Genomic DNA, 20,170 nt, shown 5'->3' on the forward strand with positions numbered 1-20,170 from the left:
GTAATTGATTTTGAATGCTGTCTAGAAAAGTTTTCAAACCTGTGAGTTCTAAGAGAGGATAAGGAGGGGGGGGGGGGGGGGAAGCATTAGAAAATCTTCAAAATGAAAAAGAATTTTGAATCATTCCGTATATGATATTTTCCCCATTATACTTTCAACATATCTACAAAGATGTGCACTAGATATTATCGTAATATGCATAATACAAATAAATAAATAAATAAATAAATAAATGACGAAGGCGAAGAATCACTGCTAAAATATCATTGGATATAAATTTTTGATACCAAAAAGACACACAATCGGAAACCGAGTAATGCAATGTAGCATTTTAACATTTTTTTTTATTTTGTCTTTATGAATAACAAAAAATCGTTTCTAAAACTGAAATGTGATGATCCATATAATGCTATTTCGCTAGAAACGAAAGAAAAAGGACATTTATTTCAATAAATATTGTTTAAAAATATAAATATTTGACATAATATTTTCAAAGCAAACATTTGAAAATTCTGAAATTCGAAAAAAAATTATTCAATTATTATACGTAAAGTGAAAGATCAATCAGTGCAACTCTTCCGGTGCACTGATTTGTAGAATAACCAAGTATTTATAAGACGTCGATTATTTCAGAAATAGCTTCCAGCAGCAGAAGAAGTAATATTTAGATTTTTTTAAAAGAAAAATAAACACAAATAATACTACTGAACTTTCTTTTGTGTGGTATGCATATAAACAATTTTGCATGGTGAAAATATAGCATATTATTTCTAAAATTTCACATAATTTCAGCAGGCAGTAGAACAGCTGGTTTTAGATTGCAAATAAATAGAACAGATTTAGAAGCTTCACGATACAATCTGATTGCCGTATATCTTTTGTCAAAATGGTAAAATTACGTAACTGATTTTGAATGCTGTCTAGAAGAGCTTTCAAACCTGTAGAGAAATTTAGAGTAGTTATGCAATTCACTTCCAGGAGAGAATAAGGAGGGGGGGGGGGGGGACATTAGAAAATCTTCAAAATGAGCAAAAATGTTGAATCATTCCGAATATGATATTTTCAACATATCTACGAAGTTATGCACTAGATATTATCGTAATATGCATAATACAAATAAATAAATAAATGACGAAGGGAAAGAATCACTGCTAAAATATCATTGGATATAAATTTTTGATACCAAAAAGACACAATCGGAAACCGAGTAAGGCAATTTAGCATTTTAACATTTTTTTAAATTTTGTCTTTATAAATAACAAAAAATCGTTTCTAAATCTAAAATATGATGATCCATATAATGCTATTTCGCTAGAAACGAAAGAAAAAGGACATATTTATTTCAATAAATATTATTTAAAAATATACATATTTGACATAATATTTTCAAAGCAAACATTTGAAAATTTTAAAATTCGAAAAACAATTATTCAATTATTATACGTAAAGTGAAAGAACAATCAGTGCATCTCTTCCGGTGCACTGATTTGTAGAATAAAATACACAAAATTCACTATCACTAAATAGATTCATTGCAAAAGCTGATCAGTGGGCATTTCAGGATTGATTTTTTTTTTCGCATATGTGAAATTGGTTTCAATTTTCGGGAAGAGACACAATAAATCATTTTAGAGGCAAGAAAGGTCAAATAACTTAGGACAGTAAATAAAATTCTAAGCACACAATAGACGTAAAGACAGGGGGACAGGACACAAAGGTCACTCAGCAACAGTTAATCCACTAATGCTATAGAATAGCCGTAACGAGATTAACGGCGGAGAAAGGTAATGGCATGAAAAAAGGTAGAATGCCGACGAAGTTTTGATCCATGAAAAAAGCTAGGAAGAGCTGACTATATCATCCACACTGGCCGGTTGGGAGGTTAAAGAAGGAAACTAAAACATAAGCAATTCTTGTGAAAGAGCACCCAATTGGTAATGGTACATGTAATTACTGATTTACATCAAGTTAAATATCTTTTGGATAAATTCAAGCTATCAGAAAAACATTATCAACATGAAAACTAACTTTGGTGGTATCAAACAAAAAGGAAAGAAGAATGCGTTTGTAAAAATTCAGGAATTTACAAAGAGAAATATCACTATTATAAGATGTACAAGCTCACACATCATACAATGCCATGCAAATGGTAAATTCTTCTGCCATTCTATTTTCAAAGTATTCTTGCAAAAATTTCTCAATATTTTCATATTAATACCAAAAGGATTGTACAAATAAAATTATTCTGTAACTTTGATGAAGAATATAAAACTATTTGGACACTTCTAAACAAATCATCTTTATTGCCTGCTCTGGCAAAAGTAATTGATGTTTTAAAGGACTTAAATCATACTTTACCTGATCAATAAATTCTCCCCCCCACACACACACCCTTTTTTTTAATTCACTTTCACATATGTCAATACATTTCTTACCAAGTAAAACTCTTTTCATCTACAACAGTGGTTCTTAACCTTGGGTGGTAGTGCCCCCCCCAGGGGGATGTGAATGCTAAAAGGGCAGTAAGCAGTAGGGGGATGCTGAGGAGGGGGCGGTAAGTGTTATAATACTACTAATATAATAAAAGCAAAAAATTTCGTATTTTTTATCTAGCATCCCTATTTATATTGTACGTTTGGCAATACTGTTCAAATTTCTTTGCTATTTGTTTTTTTAGAATTTTTACGTGGAAAGTTGAGTAATTGGGCTACTTTTTGGTCTGAATTTTCTACATTGAAAATCATTAATTTGGCTATTATAATGAGTGAAAAAAGAAAGTGTTGTCAATGTTCAGATGAACATTTAAAATATGGAGTTATTGTGTCTATAAATAATGAGCAGTTATCAGTGCGCTTAATATGTGAAAAAACTTTCTCAAACAAAGGACTGAACCATTCAAGAATGATTGAGTATTTAAGAACAAAGCATCCAAATAAAGCAAGAAAGGATGTTGAGTACTTTCGCAAATTAAAGACTAAATTTAAAAATTGTCCTGGACTTAAGGATTGGTTGTAAAACAAAGTAACCAACAAGAGAAGGGACTTCCTATGTCTTACAAACTTTCAAAATTAATTACCAAATGTGGAAAGCCGCATACTATTGGCAAAACTTTAATCTTACCAGCTATAAATGAAGTTTTAGAGTATTTGCAGGTGATGCAGAATTATTTCTATATCATAGGATTATTTAATTCTCAGTCTTACAACTGGAAGTGTTTTTTCCCCTCCCCTCTTACAATCAAATGTAGAGGTTTTACTAATCAAACGCATCTTTAACTTATAATATAACCAAGTAGAAAAACTTTCAAATAATGGTACACATTCTTTTTTTTTATTAAGATATTTTTAAATGCGATCAATTACTATTATCACACAATCAAGAGAATAGCAAAAAAATAAAATTTACCAGATCATGAAAAATATCCTTCACAGTGTGTTGTTGAAAATCAGGTGTTGCAAGAGTTAACTGGAATTTTGTAGCAGCTAAAAAAAAAAAATTATATAAATATATCAGTACAAAAGATTAATACAAGAAAATAAGAACTCTATATAGGTATCATGAAAGATCTCTAATATGCCATAAAATATGATATAGTTTTGGCTGCTAGTTTATGAGAAACATGTGGCCTTAACACTGTCATTCTCCTGTGTCATTTTGTTTTTTTCAAGGGCGCTCCTATCAAAGTGGATGTCTCATCTCCCAATCAATTTTTGAATAAATTTTTGGTAATTTATGTAGCTTCCCACCAGGAAAGTTTATTTGTGAACCTACAGCATGTTTATCCTTCTTCGAGTGCCATCTCCTATCGTAGGTTGGCAACCACCTTAGTAAATTTTGAGTGATCTTCAGCCACTCTGAACAGTCCCTGCCATGCTCATGCCAGTCCATTGTCTGATGTCTGCTAGCCAAGATTTTCTTCATCTTCCTTGTTGTCTTCCATTTATCTTCTCTTATAATAAATTGAAGTAGCTTATATTTCTCACTACAAAGCAGGTGACAAAAATATGCAGTTTTTCTTCTTTTTATGTTATCTAAAAGCTCACGATTTCCCCATTTGTTCCAGCACTTCTTGATTAGACATTTTTGCTGTCCATGGCATTTTTAATTCTTCTGTATACCCGCATCTCAAAGGCTTCAATCGTTTTTTTTTTTTTTTTTTTAAATCAATGTTGTCTTCAAGGTCCAAGTTTCTGAATCGTACAGCAGTACAGCTCATACATAGCAACTAAATTACAAATTACAGTCCTTTCTTTTAGCGTTGCATGGTGATCAGCATTCATTTTAGAAATTATGGACTTTACAACTGTGTTATAAAAAACTCTTAATTTCCCGACATTTCGATCTTCATATTAAGATCATCATCTGGAGCGTATACAAATATACAGGACAAGAGTGACATTACATACAGTAAGCTACAGAAACAATGATTTGATTACAGGTTATTCTACTGGCATGACCTTTAGTGGAAAAAAAAAAAAATTATTATTTAGAAACTACATCAAGCTAAATTCTATTTATGATAACATGAATAAACATTCTTTCTTATAGATAGTTTTCTTTCAGTAACAATGATGTCCTATTCTTAGCATTACATTACAATTGTTATTTTTAATTTAGGATCCTGGATTATCTATAGTCCTGTTTATAGTTACTCTTAGAGAGGAAGGTTCCATGGGTCGAATTGGGATTTTGGGGATTTTTAGACCAACATTATTGTTCAGATTGAGGTGGTTGATAATAATCTCACAGACTTCCTTAAATTTGCTTTCATACCATGTTTTGGTATGATTTAGATAACTAGTGCTTTTCCAGTCAATTCTATGTAAGGTGTTCTGGGCATGATCAGAAAGGCCAGCTTCACCATAATTATTTAGACAGAACACACTTCCGTTTCTAGATACACTTGTCACACATCTTCCTTCTGGCAATCTTTCCTTCACTGTTTTCCAGAAACCGACACATACTGGTCAATATATACAAATAAACTCCTACCACCACCCAACACAAAAACTAGGTGTCATTAATACTTTAAAAAACAGGGCTCTGAAGATCTGCTCCAGTGAACATGCACTGAAAGATGAATTTAAAGTTATCAGCAATACTTTTCAAAAAAATGGTTACAGCCAAAACACTATTAACAAAAATCTCTACAAGACCTCAATAAAAAACAAAGACAAACCACCAGACTACAATAAAACTATAACCATTCCTTACATTAAAGGGACATCAGATAAAATAAACAGAATACTACTCCCTCCACTGGCCCACCCTGGAGTATACCGTATTTATTGCACCTGTAACATACCATATATAGGGAAAACAGGATGCACAATTCCTATCAGACAAAAAGAACATAAACGACACATTAAATATAATAATTATGGTGAAGCTGGCCTTTCTGATCATACCCTGAACACCTTACATAGACTTGACTGGAAAAGCTAGTTGTTTACATCACACCAAAACATGGTATGAACACAAATTTAAGGAAGCCTGTGAGATTATTATCAACCACCCCCAATCTGAACAATAATGATGGAAGGATCCTAAATCAAAAATAACAATTGTAATGCTAAAAATAGGACATCATTGTTACTGGAAGAAACTATCTATAAGAAAGAATGTTTATTCATGTTATCATAAATAGAATTTAGCTTGATGTAGTTTCTAAATAATATATATATATATTTTTTTTTTTTCTGCTAGAATAACTAGTAATCATGCCAGTAGAATAACCAGTAATCAAATCATTTTTCTGTAGCTTACTGTATGTAATGTAACTCAGCTTGTCCTGTATATTTGTATATGCTCCAGATGATAATCTTAATATGAAGATTGAAACTTTGGGAAATTAAAAGGTTTTATATATATATATATATATATATATATATATATATATATAAAACGAAACCTGTGGTGAATTCATCACTAAAAAAACACACGTACTAACCACAGTAATGACTATTAAATTCGTAAATATTGTTTGAACTACTGTACTGATGATGTCCCAAGATACTTGGGATGAAATATTTATGAATTAAATAGTCATTACTTGGTTAGTACGTGTGTTTTTTAGTAAAAAGAGTTTTTTTATAACACGGTTGTAAAGTCCATAATTTCTAAAATGTATACAAATTACACAGTGTTGATTTCATCAGGAGAAAATTTTTTCTTGATATTTCAATTCTAACTTTTATTCCATTTCTGGATTGATTCTTCATTTAACCAGCATCCAGGATATTTAAATTTTCTCCCTCTTTCCATTTGTTTCCCATTTAAAGAAAGTGCTGAAATAAGAATTGGTTTCTTGCTTATGACCAGTGAATTTAGTTTTGATAATATTTATTCTTAATCCCATTTTTTCACTCTCTTCGTTCACTAGTTTGAGAAGATTTTGAAGATCCTGAATATTGTCAGCCAGGAGAACTGTGTCATCAGCATATCGGATGTTATCAATGATTTCACCATTTACATTAATCCCTTCTTCTCAAGATGTTTTTGAAATATGGCTTCTGACTACATGTTAAAAAGGAGAGGCAATGGCACACATCCTTGCCTTACTCATCGTTTGATGTTAATGAAGTCTGTAGTAATGTCATCAACTTGAACAGATGCCTTTTGATTCCAATATAATTTTTCGATAATCCTGATGTCTTTACCATCTAATCCAATTCTTTTTAATAATTCAATCATCTTAGTATGTTGGACTTGGTCAAATTTCTCGAAGTCGATGAAGCAAACGGATACTTCCTTGTTTTGGTCAGTACATTTTTGAAATAAGATTTGAGAACAGAAAAGAGCTTCTCTCATTCCCAAACTGCTTCTAAAGCCGAATTGAGTATTACTGATGGTGTCTTCACATTTTCTGTATATTCTTTTTTGAATTATTTTCAGAAACATTTTGAGAACATGACTCATTAGACTGATCACAGTCATTACAAGTTTTCGCTTTTGCTTTTAGGTAGCATGATAAAGGTGACAGTAACCAGTTTTGAGGGATTATGCCTATATCATAGATCTGATTAAATAGCTTTACTAATATAGTAACGTTGTCGTCTTCTAATAACTTTACGATTTCTGCTGGTATTCTATCAGTGACTAAGGCTTTACCATTTGGAGCTGAGGTCAGTACATATTCTACCTCTGATCCTTAAGGATTGTTTTAATATACAAATTTTTATTGATTTTGTTTGTATTTTTCATTTATTTTTATTTTATTTTACTTTTTTTTACCACATCCATATTAAAAAGGAACCCTGATCTCTAAAACCCTGTTTTAGAGATCAACCATGGATCTTTTTCAAACCAGCCACTTCAGGCCTCTAAATAAGCGGGACAGTGGTTTCACACCAGGGGATGAAATTCATCTCCCACTTAAAGACAAAATCACAAGCATCTATGCCCAGGGAAAGATTTGAACCTGCAGCCTGTTGGTAGGAGAGCAGATATGCTAACCACTTGGACCAACCAGGCTGGCAAATTCTCTGTTTGTCAGGCACAAACGATGATGGTACAGCATGACAAATTATCATGTCAATTGGGGCATCACCATTAAACAAGACCCCCTATTGTTTTTGTCAGGGAACCAGGACAAACCAAGAGTAAGCTTCTGGAAGAAATCCCAACTCAACATCAGCAGAGTTCAAGATTGGTACCATCAACATAAGAAGTATCAATGGAAAAGAAATGGAACTAGCAGAAGAATTGGAAAAGTACCAGATTGACATGATAGATATTACCAAAACAAAGAAAAAAAAATTAAAACAAGTGAGAACTTTCTAAGCAATCTTTCTAAACAAATATAAGATGTTATATTCAGCAATCAGGAAAAGCAGGAGTAGCTCTAGTATTCAAGACTATATGAGGATATCTTTTTTGAATGGCAGGCGATATCAAGTACAGTGATGTGGGCAATTTCAGAATGGAGAACTGGACAATGAGATTTATTCATGCCCATGGTTCTACAGAAGGTTTCACTAACGAAGAAGTGGAGGAATTTTTAAGGCATTAGAGAAGGCAGCTGAGACAACAAAACAGGAAAACTTGGTCCTTGTTGGAGATCTAAACAGCAGAGGAGGATGATTAGCAGACAGAAATGTTCTGAAAAATTTTGGAGAAGACATTATTATTAACTTACCATTAATAATAATGGTAAGTAGCTGCTAGATTTCTGTTCAGAACATGGACTAGTAATTACTAACACCATGTTCCAACCTAAATATGGAAGAAAGACTACTATAACAGGAATCAGGCATGACAAAGATAACATGAAAACTGAAGATAAAGATATTCTAGATGTCTGTAGTAATGACTCTGGAAGATTGCTAAATGAAACAAGGTAGCAACAATATGATGACAGAAAACACTCAATACAAATGATTCATTGAGGGAGGATACCTACTCTACAACTCTCTGTCTTCACTCAATTCACCAATTACAATGAATCACAACTACATCATCTACACCAATACCATCTACCATGACTACTAGTATTTTCACAGACAATCGCAAACATCCATAGCAGGATTCGAACCCTTTTAGTGTATCTGCCCTTCAGCCAAAAGGCTCGAAAGCAGATACACTAAGCAGATCATGAGACAATGGTGTACATTACCTCAAGTGTTAGCCATCATCTAGATCAGTGGTCTCCAAACTTTTTTGATCGCTTACCCCCAAGACAAAAAAAAAAAAATAAATAGCGCGTATCCCCAATTGATTGAGCAAAAATCTATTGTAATAAGTATTATAAAGAGGAAATATGTCTTGTATCATCATATAATAATTAAAAACGCTAGATATTTTTACACATTATTTTTATTATTAACAGCTTACAAACATTTATTACAATATTTAATGTGAACAATGGTGGCCTTGCATTTCTTTCATAATTTCTTGAAATTCTGTTTGATAGCGTCTGATACTGTGATACAAAAGTCTGGTTCCAAGTTTAATTTATTTCAATATTTGGTTTTAATACCTGTCATTGCAGAAAATGATACCTCACATAAATAAGTAGAACCAAACGGTAGGAGTGCATCATTTGCTGTGTTTACTAAATTGCTATACTCCAACTTCAGTCCCATCCACCAATTGTGAAGAGATTTCTGTTAAAATTCGTTTTTCAAAGTTGTGTTGTATCTAACGTAAATTAATTGCTCTTGAAAAATAATCGGAAGGCGGTCAATTTTTACTTCTGCAAATGGGTATAAAATCCATTGAAATTCTTTGCCAGGAAGATTTGTGAATAAGTTACAAAAATATATCTCTAAACTTTTTAAATGTGCAGATATTAGACTTTTTGTTTTACATTTACATTATTTTCTGTAATGAAATCAGATAAAGATGAAAACATTTCTAAACATCCCTTTTCAAATTTCTCTCTCCACAGCACCATTTTCTTTAGAAATGCAGTTATTTTCTCATTCATTGTTAAAATGTTACCTTTTCCTTGAAGAGACAAATTAAGCATGTTTACTTTTTCAAAAATATCAGCTAGGTAGCATAGTATTAATAACCACTTATCGTCATTGAAAAGATCTGCAAATTTCTTATCTTTATCCAATAGGAAAACGCATAACTCATCTTTTAGTTCTACAACTCTCTTAAGCACTTTTAATCGAGATAACCAACGAATCTCTGTGTAGTATAGAAGATTTTCGTGAATACTGCCCATCTCTTGACATAGTACTATAAATATTTTACTATTCAAAGGCCTGGTTTTTATAAAATTAACTATATTGATAACATCCTGCAGTATTTTGTGTATATCAGGCTGCATTTTTTTTTGTCGCAATAGCTTGCCTGTGGATAATACAATGAATGAATTTGACACATGGTGCTATTTCGGTTACTTTTCCCCTGAATCCTTTCTTTGTACCAATTAAAGCAGCTGCTCCATCGCTAGTTATGCTTAAACAGTTTTTCCACAAAATATTGTTTTTAACAAATAAGTTATTTACTGTTGAGACAATATCTTCCCCTGTACATCTTTCCTGAAGCGCCTCACAAAAAAGTAGTTCTTCGTGTAATTCATTATTAAAATAATATCTAGTAAATACCAATAACTGAGACATGTTGGCAACATCTGTGCTTTCATCAAGCTGTATAGTAAATTTCCCACATTGAGTCATTTGTTTTAATAGTTGCTTCTTTAAATTATCTGCAATGATTTCTATACATCTACCAATAGTATTTGCTGATAAGGGAATACATTTCAGTTTATCTGCATATTCTTTTCCATGGATTATTTCTACCATTTTTATGGCAGTACAAGTGTTTCCCCAATGGTGTGTGGCTTTTGGTCTTTTGCAATTAAGAATGCAACCTCAAGAGATGCCTCCAAACATTTATCATTCATTTTAGTGAATTTTTTTAAGTTGTTGGATTGAGAATTACATGTCTTCAAACATCGTTCAAAGAGTTGTAAAGATTTGTGTTCATGTTCAGGATGTTTAGTTTTTAAGTGTCTTACTAATAATGATGGTTTCATACTTCCATTACATAGCGTCTCATGGCACAATACACATGTAGGACGAGGTTCATTGTTGACTATCGTCGATGTAAATCTCCATTTCAAGTAGTTTTCTTGATAATTTCGAACTTTCTTGGGCAAGGTTTTGTTAAGTTTCAGATTAATGTTTTTATCACTTAATTTGACTGATAACGAACTTGTATGAATAGAAGAATCAATCCTATCTTTTCCTTGTTGTTCGTTTGATGTAGAAGTACTATCATAATTATCTTCAATTCGCAGTTTCTTTGGAGTAAATTTTTTTAACCATTTATCCATTTTGTGAGGGTTAATTTGTAAAATTTAAATATAATTCATTTACTATTGATAATATCAAACACTTTTAAAAAATGTAAGCAATTTTGATAATATTAATTCACTATTTCTAGTGTAAACGTAAAAGTAAGCACAAAAAGGCGTTGGAATTGCACAGAAACAATATATACTAAAAAATCGTTAAACTTACTACTAATAGTCAAATAATTAATACAACTGTGGTGTCATCTGTAGATAGCAAGATAACTAAGCAATTTTCCTTCTCTAGTTGGGCTTGTCAACACTAGGATGCTCTACAAACAATGGCAATGATAAGAAGTAAGAGATTTACTCCCTAGTTTTAAAAAACATGACAGCTTTACCATGGAAGATTATGTGTGCAAAGTCGCCCAATGTGCGCTACTCGTAAATTTAAGTTTACAGGATCTTTATAACGTCTTTGTCTATATTAGATATATGTTTAATTGATGAAAGAAAGTAATATTATTTATCTTTAATTAATTACTTAATTTTTTTCCTATCAATATAAAACTTTTTTTGACGTACCCCCACGTATCGACTCGCATACCCTCCCCCCCGCAGGGTACGCGTACCACACTTTGGAGACTACTGATCTAGATGAATCACATTTTAAAGAAAAGTGGTATCAAACCATCAAAATTGACGATGTAAACCTCAGCCCTTTACTTGATTTTTAAGAGATACTTATGCTGTAAGGTTTCTTTAAGTCACATGAAAACACAAGAAAATAAGTAAATAATATTTATTTAAAGCCATATATTTCATCCTGAATATTACAGGCCATCATCAGTGGAAATCATAGTTAATTACAAGGTGGAAAGCAAACAATAGATTTGATTTGAGACAGTGAGAGCTGTGTGATGTTATACATAAAACAGTAGAAATGTATAACTGAGGAAACATTGTATTATTAGTTATTAACTGGAGGTGGGGATATTAATGAGGTGTGATTAGAAAAAGACTCTCCCATGCCTTTAGATAGTGAGAGGCAGTCATTCCCGTTTCAGTTTGGTTTCTCAGATTTCTTGTTGCTGATGTAAGATTAGTGTTCTTGTATTCTCTTTTCCACTAGGCATCCAGTTTGTCTAAAGTAAGAACGAACACAGGGAACTTGGTAGACAGAGAGCCGGAGAAGAGCGTTTATCTTTGGAAGATGGTAACCATGATGATAATTTGTAGACAGGAAGAAAAGTAGCCACTAAATTATGTTCCTTAAGCATTCTGAAAATTGGTTCTGACATGCCAGAAACGTATGGCATATATTTCTAATGCATACTGCTTGCTTGTTATTTGAGCTAGAATTATAGGAATCAGAAAGATGTTGTGTACTCCTTTTGTATGATGTTTGAGTTAGAGCTGTAGTTGATAAAGCATAGAACATATAGCATGAGCATGTCGTACTAAAGTTTTTATAATTCCAAGTCTTCCATGAGGGATGATGAGCAGATTGCTGTTGAACATAGCATCCAGTTAAAGTAGGCTTTCAATAACTGGGATTAATTCACCTGATGGTGAGCAAAGGAGTAGAATATCTAAAAAGGATAACTTGTCTTTTTTCTATTTCCATTTTAGTAAATTTAATTTCTGGATGTAGATTGTTTATATTGAATAAAAAACGTAAACAATGTTCCTTCGTGGATCAGATCACAAAAATGCCATCTATATAATGAACTAAAATGAAGGCTGATGGTGTATGGAGGAGAACAGGATGTCTTCTAATTGTTCTAAATAGATGTTTGCAAGAGAGAGAGAGAGAGAGAGAGGACTTCCCTTCAACTTGCCTATAGAACTTATTTCATCAAATATCTGGAGTGAATAACAAAGTCTAATAATTTCACTATACCTTGCGGAAATACTTGAAAGTATATGTAGTGTATCCTCTAGAGGTACAACAGCAAAGAGAGATTCTATATCAAAGCTAACCATTAGCTCAATGGGTTGTAAGGAAACATTTTTCACTTTATCTGGAAAATCAGGTGAATTTTTTATGAAGGAGGAGTGGGAATTACCAATCTGAGCTTTCAATAAATATGCTAAAAATTTGGCTATGCAATAAGTAAGCAAATCTATGCAGTCGGCAATTGGAGGAAGGGGAACGTCTTCATTATATATCTTAGGTAGACCACAGAACTGAGGGGTTGTAGCAAAATAAGTTTTAAGTTTTTGCTATGACATCTCCATCTATGCTTGCCACTTCATCAAGTAGTGAGTTCAGTTTGCTGAGTTGTCTGTTCATGGGATTGTGGTCCAATTCCTGGTATGTTGATCAATCCCATAATAAAAGAGATATTTTTCTTTTATACTTTGCAGTCTCCATAACTACTGTGGCTTTCTCCTTGTCAGCTTTAGTAATAACAGATGACTGTTGCATCGTAAGAATTGTAAAGCTTTCATTTCAGCTATAGAGATATTTGTAGGTAGAAGCTTTGATTTCAATAGTATGGATGAAACTTCCAAATGAAGTTTATTAGAGTCTTCACTAGAGAGATCGAATAAGTTCCATTCGATGTTGAAAAAGAAGTTTCAGTAAAGTATCATTTAGGAACTGTAGCAAAACTATGTCCTTTCAAAAGAATGCAGATTTCACTTTCAGTTAAAGGGTGCCCTGAGACGTTGACTACTCAATTTTCTGGAAAAGTATGAAGTAGGGTTTGCTCAGTGACAAGAGCATTAAATTTACAATCTAAATGTCAGCACAGATAGCATTTAGCGACAAAGAACTATGTGGGATACTTGAGAGTCTAGAATGGAGGTAATATAATACTGTTCCAGAGATCAGTTTCCGTTTATTCCATTTATCAAAAGCTTACTTTCACCAGATGCTACATTCAACAATATACGAATATATGAAAGTTAATGGCTTTTCAGAAAGGACCACACATCTTTTTAATTTCTATAATCAGAGTTCAAATATCGAGTCACAATCCCATACATTTCTGGCATCTCAGAACCAATTTTCAGAAATACAATTTAGTGGTTAATTTTCTTCCTAGCAACAAATTATCATCATGGTTACCATCTTCCAAAGATAAATGCTCTCCTCTGCCACTTTCTGGTGTCTACTAAGTTCCTTGTGATTGTCATCATTCTTACTTTGAACAAACTGGATGCTCAGTGGAAAAGAGGATACAAGAAACTAATCTTACATCAGCAACAGGAAATCTGGCTTGGCACAGCACAGAAAAGATATGGACCACAATATTGTTGGATCCTATTTCGTCTTAACCCATACTTTGGATCCTACATGTTTGTCACTACGGTGTTCTTAAACAAAAAAATTAGTTGCTAGTTGATTTCTAATCCAAATATAGAGAAAATTTGTATTTATTGACTGCGCCACTCTATATCTAAATTAGTCCAAGAATTGAAGTAAAACCAACTCTCAACTATTTCCCCTTAACATGTTATTATTATGTATACAGGCCGAGTTTATTTAACTTACATAATTCACCTGCTTTGGTTCGAATATTTTATGAACGGTGTAATAAAAGAGATTCAGGCAAAATACAACTTTAGATCAACAAAACAAACATTTAATTTAGGCTTACAATTTATACACTTTAGTTTAAATCACTGAACAAGGTATTATAAACATTTTAGCTCATCTGGTAATACAGTAATACTATCTCGGGCAATGGTTAATCTGTTGTCTGAAATACAGCCTTCACAAAATTCAATTAACTATTTGAAAAAGTTCAATGTCATAAGTTCCTTAGTGATCAATTACATTAATATCTCATAGTTACTTAAGTTCCAAATACAATAAAAGGGCAGTAACACTTCTTCACAAGTATACACTCTTAAATCCATACTCCAGCTAATCTCCGCAATAGTTACTGTTAATATAGGGATATTCTAAGAAGAAACACACACACATCTCTGCATAGGAATATCAATAGTTGGATGATTCTTACCGGTAATCTTCCTTGTTCATCTACTTATATACGAACATTTCTTATAACTGCATACACTTAAAACAATTAACAACACTCATTAAAACAAATCTTCTTAGTAATAACTGAATAAATTAATTGTCGCAATTCACATAGTTAAACGTTCTTGCTCAGATCAAAAGGCTTGTACTACCTTTGACATCACTTGACCAATTTAGTATTCTACCAATAACTCTTGAACTAAGATAACACACAGTAATTCTTTAACTTGAAATTTTTACGCACAATTGCCTATACTTCCGGCATTTAATTAATCTTTTAGGCACTATATCTCTTAACACAGCTATCGTTTAAATTCTACCTTGCTGCCTCTACTTATTCTCTTAGTTACTCTGTGCTAAGCTTCGAGTTTCCGTGTGTCCCTGAAAAGTCGGTCCTGAATTTAAATGCCAACCAATAATAAAGTATAGCTAGTCATCTAGTTGTCACCTTGCTATCTTCCGTTGCTTTATTTGTTGTTCTACAACTTACTAGCTAACTCGTTCCTCAACTAGTAAACTTTAATTAGCTACTTGAGTGACTCGCTGTTATCGCACTCTGATTCCCCGAATGAATCATTTTCTCTGTTCTTCGCTTATATATCCCTTCTTCCCGCCGAAATTATTCTCGTGCTCTCTTCAACTAAAACCCTTTCCAGCCCTTCAATACTAATCTGTCACGCACTGTTCTAAACTCGTGATAGCTATCTTACATACGTCTCCATGACAACCAAAACAAAATATAATAAAACTGAGGTATTGCACAACGTTATACCTCTACATACAGGAACAAATAAAGAATATTTACACTTCAATTAATACACAGTTAAAATGTTGGATACAAATTCTTACAATATTAACATAGCAATAAATAAAATAAACTTAATAATATTTTAATACAGAGTCTTTTCAGTATTAATACATATCCTTGATTAAATAATTAAATATCAAATAGACTAAGGTAGTTATATAACTTAAAGGTAGTTATATGAATATTAATTTATAAACAAGTGATTTACATTAAATAATAATTACAAGTTTAGCTTATGTGATGGAAGATCATGTTGGATTCTGAAGCAAATATTAATTACTCAAATCTCTATATATTCAGAATCCAACAATATCCTATGGTCGTAAATATTAAATACACTTACTTTATCTGTAACACTATAAATTTGAATGTTTGTTTAAAGAAAGTGCAGGCCTTACTTCACCATCAAACTTAAATCAGAATAACTGCCTTTCATTATTTAAGATATGGAAGAGTCTTATTCTAATTCTAATTCTTATTCTAGGTCTAACATCATTAGTAGTTGTTGTTTTTCCCCCAATTAAAGAATACCTTAGTAATAGTGTTAATTTATTTCAAAGTATCAATTCACAACACAGAATAATAAGAAAATAATATTTATTAACTTATTACCTGATATTTTGTTGGTATGTTATATCCAACACCTAGTAATACAATCTTTCCTTAGTTCACACTGCTCTCAATATTTTAAATCAATTCATTGCCCATGTTCTACCTTGTAATTAACCATCATCACCACTGATGATGGCCTATAATATTCATGCAAAATATATGGCTTTAGATAAATATTTCCTGGTGTTTTTCAGCTCTTCACTTTGCGCAGATGATGTTATACTTTTAAACGAATTAAAACGAATCCTGTAGTCTGCAGGATTTCCTAACTAAATCGAATAACTGTTGCGATAAATTTGGTATGAAAATCAGCAATAAAAAAACAAAAATGATGAATATAGGCAGAAAAATTGAAAACATCAACTGCATTTTGAATAGAAGCAAAACATTTCAGCTATTAGGCACAGTTTTTAGTAAAGATAGCAAGTTAAACCTGGAAACAAACAACAGAATAAGCAAAACTGGTATGGTGGGTAGTGAGCTGAATAAATTTATATGGAATTAGAGAGAATTTAGCCAAAACAGCAAACTAGCAGCATACAAGACAGTGTTCAAACCAGTTTTAATTTATGGATTTGAGAGCTGGATTAGAAATAAAACACTTGATCAAAATCTGGAGACCAAAGCTATGAGAAAGATTTGGGGAGTGAATACGTGGCATCAATGGCAATATCATATTAAAAATGTGATTGTTAGGAAAGACCTTGACATTCTTAGCATTCAGGAATGTGTTAGCAGAGCTAATCTCAGGCAGTCATTTAAACAAAATGGGAGAGTAAAGTAAAGATGGCAGAGAAAACACCAAAATCTAGGCAGATTAATACAGCAATAAGTGCCTTAGAAGAGAGAAATATAAGATCTGATAATATTGGAGTCTTGACAGATAAGATTAATTTAGTGGAAAATTGTCAATGGGAAGTTAGTAATGATACAACCTTTTCATGTAGTACTATCATAATAATCTTACATCCTCTGAGGGGTACATGTCAAGAATTTGATGATGCAACATTCATTTTCATCCTATTCAAATCTGGATGGCATTCTTCTTCAACAGTCATACTATCAAGATTTGAATAGTATGAAATATAGGATCTAAATTTGAATAAGATTTCATCAATGTCAGAGACATCTTCACAAGGATACTCTATAAACTGTAACAAACAGTTAGTGTACTGAATTCTGCAAAGTACAGTGGAATTTAGTATACTTAAGTATAAAGTCCTAGTCAGGAAGACTACCCCTTTATGCACACTAGCTAGTAGGGTTATCTGTAACTTGAGTTATCTATATAATGTCTTTCCCAAATTTTACGAATTTTAACACAACTATAATTATTTAAATTATATTGGTTTTTAAGGACACTTGCATATAACATTAATTTATTAATTTCTTCTTCTTCCTCCTTTCCATCTGAGTGACTGTGTGTGTGTGTGCAGTGTCCAAGGCATGGTCTGCTAGACCTGACTGTTCATTGTGATGATTACATACACATTTCTTATGCTCTTCCAAGTGGATGTTGACTTATCTTTCAATCTGTCCACAATAGACTTACTTGCAGGAACAAAGAATCCTATATACACCAAGAACTTAGTTGGTTCTTAATGAAATGGGTAATTTTTTAGTTTTTGCAAATTAGCCAGAAAAAATTCTGCCTAATTTTTTCTAACATATTCATTATTGTAATCCATATGAAGGTTGAGAATTGGAAGAGGGAAAAAATAAATGTTTTGTGTTAATTCTGTTGGAATTGTTGTATCCATTAGCCATAAGAGACTGATGGCTCTAATAGTAAGTTTAATAGTGCTGGAAGAAGGGTAATGATGGGGAAGTTTGTGAATATATCTATCCATGTCAGTAGGTTTTTTGTATGCTGTAAAATGAAGGAGGTTATCATAAATGTCATTCAGATGTCTAAAAAAAAAAAAAACAGTAGACTACTGTTAATCTCTTTTACAATGGTAAAGTGGATTCTTGGATACTGGCTTACTGGGATGAAGGAAAAATGTCTAGGCACAAGGACAGACTGAAAACACACACACACACACACACATGTGCGTGCGAGGGTGGTTCATAAGTTTCCAACCTGACTAACTTTTAGAGCTGATAGAAAGAAAACAACTGTGTCACTTTTCAACATAATATCTATTTACTTCAACACACTTTTTTACATCTTCGAATTAACATTTCTAGGCTCTTAAAAAAATAGTCTGTACTTTCGTCTGCAAAATGGCCTAAAACTGCATCTTTCACCTCATTGTCATCTGCAAATTTTCTTCCTCGAAAGCCTTTATTCAGTTTCGAGAAGAGGTAGTAGTCACTGGGTGCTAAATAGGACTCTAGGGTAGGTGTTCAATCTCCTGGAAGCCCAGTTCTTCACTGAAGCCTTTGCAACAATAGCCATGTGGACTGGAGCATTGTTGTGAAGCATGCAAACACCATGACTCAGATTCCTCGTCTCTTCTCCTTTATGGCATCATGCAGTTTGTGCAAAAGTGAAGCATAATATTCTGCATTCATGGTGGTATTCCTTTCCTTGAAGTCAATCAAGAGAATTCCCCAGCAATCCCAAAAAATTGTTGTCATGATCTTCTTGGTGGACTGGGTGATCTTGGCTTTTGTCATCAGTGCTTTGCTTGATTTGCACCACTCCATGGATTCCCTTTTGGAAAGAGGATTGTAATAAAGGACCATAGTTTCATTTTCAGTGACAATGGATTCCAGCACTTCTGATTCCCTTGGCAAAGTTCTAAAAACGTGCAGAAACAGGTCACACGATGCTCCTTCAGAATTGAAGAGAGAAGTCATGGCACCCACCTTGCTCTGACCTTCATGTGAAGCTTCTCATGAATGATGCAAAAGATAGTTGTTATAGAAAGCCCCAACCTTGCTGAGATTTCCATGAGCTTCATCCGTCTGTCATTGAGCAGTTCCTCCTGAACAAGAGAGAAACATTTTTTAATCATCATTTCCACAGGCTGACCATCACAAGGATCATCTTCGATGCTCTCTCCCTAGGCAAAACTGTTTAGCCCATTCCTTCACAGTGAATAACAAAGGAAAAGCTTTCCCATAAACACCATCCAATCACTTTTTAATAGCCCTTGGAGAAAGCCCTTCTTTGGTGAAAAACTTGATCACAGTGAGGTACTCAATTTTTAACATTACAGCTACTTGGTGTGCCATGTGTTAGTCAAACGAGTACCTCCAGCTGAATGACACTGGTAGAGAGTTAAAACTGGTACACTAACCTCTCCACAGACGGTGCTATCTGCCACGCATGCCGTTTTAAAATTGGTGCAAATTTTGTATGCAGGCAGGAAACGTTTGGAAGCTACCTTGTATCTTAGCCAGCTAGGAGGCTCAAGTGGATTTGTGTTATGTTTTGACTAAGTAGGTGTAACAGTGGCATGCTGTTGGAAGGGGGGGGGGGGGAATTAAACTATACTCTAAAATATAACCTGCCTATTCTTATCCTAGTGCTACAATCCTTATTTTTGACTAGTGTAGTACATGAATAATAATACATACACAATGTATGTGTATCATCAAATCCTGATATGCACCCTCAGTGGAAAGTACAGGATACATGAAAGTCTGCATCATTACTAACTTCCTGTAAACAATTTTCTTCCAATTAATCTGTTAGCTGTCAGGACTCCAATACTGTCAAGATCTTATATTTTGATTTACTAAGGTACTTGTTATTGTATCAATCCATCTAGATCTTGGTTTTTCCTCTGGATCTTTCCATGACATCCTGACAAAAAAAAAAAAAAAAAAAAAAAAAAACACTTGCTAACCTGTCTTCTCCCATTCTCTTTAAGTAACCATAACATTTAAGATCTGCTCTGCTGAAATATTCCAAATAATATCAAGTGCTTTCTTAACATCCACATTATTTTTAAGATGATTTAACCATTGATGCCATCCATTCAGTTCTTTAATTTTTCTCAGAACTCTCTTGTACATGGTTTCCAGTCTCTGATTAAATCCAGCTCAGAGATCCATA

General features: G+C 33.0%; 2 protein-coding genes across 3 annotated transcripts in view; one reads left to right on the plus strand and one right to left on the minus strand.

Annotated features, from left to right (window-relative positions):
- The window catches only part of Prp4k (Pre-mRNA processing factor 4 kinase), a 526,475-nt gene that overhangs the window by 500,611 nt on the left and 5,694 nt on the right, over positions 1 to 20,170 (plus strand). The window lies entirely within an intron of this gene.
- Rhp (GTP-Rho-binding protein rhophilin) overlaps positions 1 to 20,170 on the minus strand; it is a 288,568-nt gene that overhangs the window by 13,924 nt on the left and 254,474 nt on the right. For both annotated transcript variants that reach the window (XM_090398531.1, XM_090398532.1), the window contains one exon: positions 3,406 to 3,482. In XM_090398531.1, the coding sequence (XP_090254657.1) occupies positions 3,406 to 3,482 (77 nt within the window). The remainder of the gene's footprint in view (positions 1 to 3,405; positions 3,483 to 20,170) is intronic.

The sequence above is a fragment of the Typopeltis vanoorti genome, chromosome 9 (genome assembly GCF_054136105.1).
Source record: "Typopeltis vanoorti isolate ZY-2024b chromosome 9, IOZ_Tvanoo_1.0, whole genome shotgun sequence".
NCBI lineage: Eukaryota > Metazoa > Arthropoda > Arachnida > Uropygi > Thelyphonidae > Typopeltis > Typopeltis vanoorti.